This window comes from Arachis duranensis, chromosome 3 (assembly GCF_000817695.3).
Source record: "Arachis duranensis cultivar V14167 chromosome 3, aradu.V14167.gnm2.J7QH, whole genome shotgun sequence".
In the NCBI taxonomy this organism is placed as follows: Eukaryota; Viridiplantae; Streptophyta; class Magnoliopsida; order Fabales; family Fabaceae; genus Arachis; species Arachis duranensis.
This window is the reverse complement of record NC_029774.3, coordinates 6,410,437-6,412,765: the sequence shown is the minus strand read 5'-3', so window position 1 is coordinate 6,412,765 and position 2,329 is coordinate 6,410,437. Positions and strand designations below refer to the sequence as shown.

Sequence of the window (2,329 nt, the reverse complement as noted above, 5' to 3'; positions counted from 1 at the left end):
GAGTATATATTTGACAAGAAGGAAGATCATATGTTGCATTTGACCGCGCAAAAATTATGAATGCAATGTTGGGCACTATTAAATGAAAATGCCAGTTCAGAAATATGCTGTGACTTAGCTGTTAAGGCTTAAAACAAAAGTATGACATCCACATACCCATCAAGTTGAACAAACGGAATGGAGACAATTCGAACTTGATTTTTGGAAGTGAAACAAAAGCCCACTGAACAGCTCCTACCCAAGGTTCTGTTGGTATTAGTCGCAATTTCACCCAAAGCTCACCATCAATATCAAAATCTCTAACACCAACAGGCACAACAATTGGAATAATGCCAAACTTTAGAGAAAGCATTAATAGCATGCGAGCTCCACCAGTATACCTAAGACCAATCTGGTACCTATATACAATGTAAGGAGATTGATAGGTTATTAGCAATATGTTTATCCCAGGATAATCCCTAGTCCCTAATAATAAATTAATAATAGATAAATGATTGTAAAAAGAAAAAGAGCTATCAAGAACTACTGATATTCTAATAGTTTTAGAACTTGATCACACGATTATATCACTGGGCAATAAATATAGTGCCACTTTCTAGTCATTTTCCACATAATCCCAACACAAAGGCAACTTCAACAACAATTTAAAACCATAAATAACGAAAATGAGAAGCAGAACTTACTGCAGATCATTCACCCGACGAGAAGTCCTCCGTTCAACATTCCTAACCGACAATGGCTCATCCCCCAACGAGAATTGCTTAATCTCAACCCTCTCCACATAATCAGGCTTCTTCAAGTTATCAATTACAGGCTGAAGCAATCCAATAATCCAGTTCTCTATCCCACCTCTATACACCTTCCACAACTTCCCCAACACCATGTTCACCCATTCCACCGACTCTTTCCTCTGAAGGTCCTTCTCCAGAAACAAGGAGAAGCTGGTGGGCACCTAATCAGGAGATACATTAAGTCATGTAAATCAGCTAGTCTATATTAATACCTGTTGCTATATCAGTTAGTGCATTTTAAACACACAAGCTGTTCTCTCTCATCACCTAATGCCACCTAAGATTATCATCTTCTCCTACCATCATACGTAGCTAAAGCATCATACCATGAATGAAAAGAGCATACTATATGGTACACTAGGTGCAAACAATAATTTCTTGTACCTGAGGCCACACGCCACGCAAGCTATCCACACTGTTAACCTTATTGTTCCTCCTTCTTGAAGTCCACAATTTGTCAAACACAACACCTACAAAGAAGAAGAACACGAACAAACCAGCAACGTTGCGGTTAATTGGCGGCGACGGAATCGGGTGAATTACTCCTAATTGCGTTCTGAGCTTATCAACAAGAGGATCCTCCTGGAAATTCGTGAAGTTGGAACCCAACTGAACATGCTGCTGCGATTGTTGCGACCCTTGGTGGTGGTTGAACTCGTTCCCTTGCTCCAATTCGCTCGAAACTCGCTTCAACACATAACCTTTGGCGCCTCTTGCGGCGGAGTTGACAAGTTCCGGATTCCAATTGCGGTTAGAAGCTTCGGGAGGGATGGCGCAAAGGCGAAGAGTCCATCGCCTTCGGAACTTCCGGTGACCGAAATTGGCGAGGAAGCGTTTTCTGCGCTTTCTGGATGAGAAGGGGAATGGAAGAAGAAAAGCTTTGGAATCAGCTTCATTGCTGCAGGGACAAGAAGCCTGCAAGAACTGGAAGAAGCTCGCAGAAGAAGGTGGCCGAAGAATCATCTAGAAACATCTAGAATCATTGAAGAAGCATCAATTCAATTGAAGTCAAAAGGTAAAAGGTATAGCAATTATGTTAAGCTTCTGCAGAATTATATTATGAATACTGAAGGGTATTTTAGGAATTATGGTTGACACAACCTTGAAAGCTTGGGATGCTGGGGAATGGAAGTGCAATATTGAGTCATAGAGGGAAAGTGTGGTGGAAAATATTGAATGAAGTAATGAATAATAATAATAAACACATGCGAGAAGTGAAATATAGGAGAGAATAGAAAGGGAAATTGGAAAAGAGCGAAAGAGGAATTGGAGGACCCGTTTTATGATTTTGGGAATTTGGAGGCAAATTTATGGCCTTACAATCAGCACTACGTGGATATAATCAATTACTCTGTCTAGTGCCTGATCAATGTCCACCAAAGTCGGAGGAAGAGGAGGTGCTGCATTTTTTTTCTATCTTTTCATTTTTTAAATTAAATCTTTAATTTTTTTATGAAAAATTATGATAAAAATATAATACGATAATGAATAAGAGAAAGTATAGGGAGCCAATGACCTAAGCGTATAATGTGTACAAT

General features: G+C 39.6%; 1 protein-coding gene across 1 annotated transcript in view; it reads right to left on the bottom strand.

Moving 5' to 3' along the window:
* The window catches only part of LOC107477171 (tricalbin-3), a 4,506-nt gene extending 2,387 nt beyond the window's left edge, over window positions 1-2,119 (bottom strand). The window contains exons 1-3 of the mRNA XM_016097142.3: window positions 1,176-2,119; window positions 684-952; window positions 157-398 (exon numbers count right to left, since the gene is read on the bottom strand). Coding sequence (XP_015952628.1) covers window positions 157-398; window positions 684-952; window positions 1,176-1,754 — 1,090 coding nt within the window. The 5' untranslated portion in view covers window positions 1,755-2,119. The remainder of the gene's footprint in view (window positions 1-156; window positions 399-683; window positions 953-1,175) is intronic.
* Window positions 2,120-2,329: the final 210 nt, after the last annotated feature.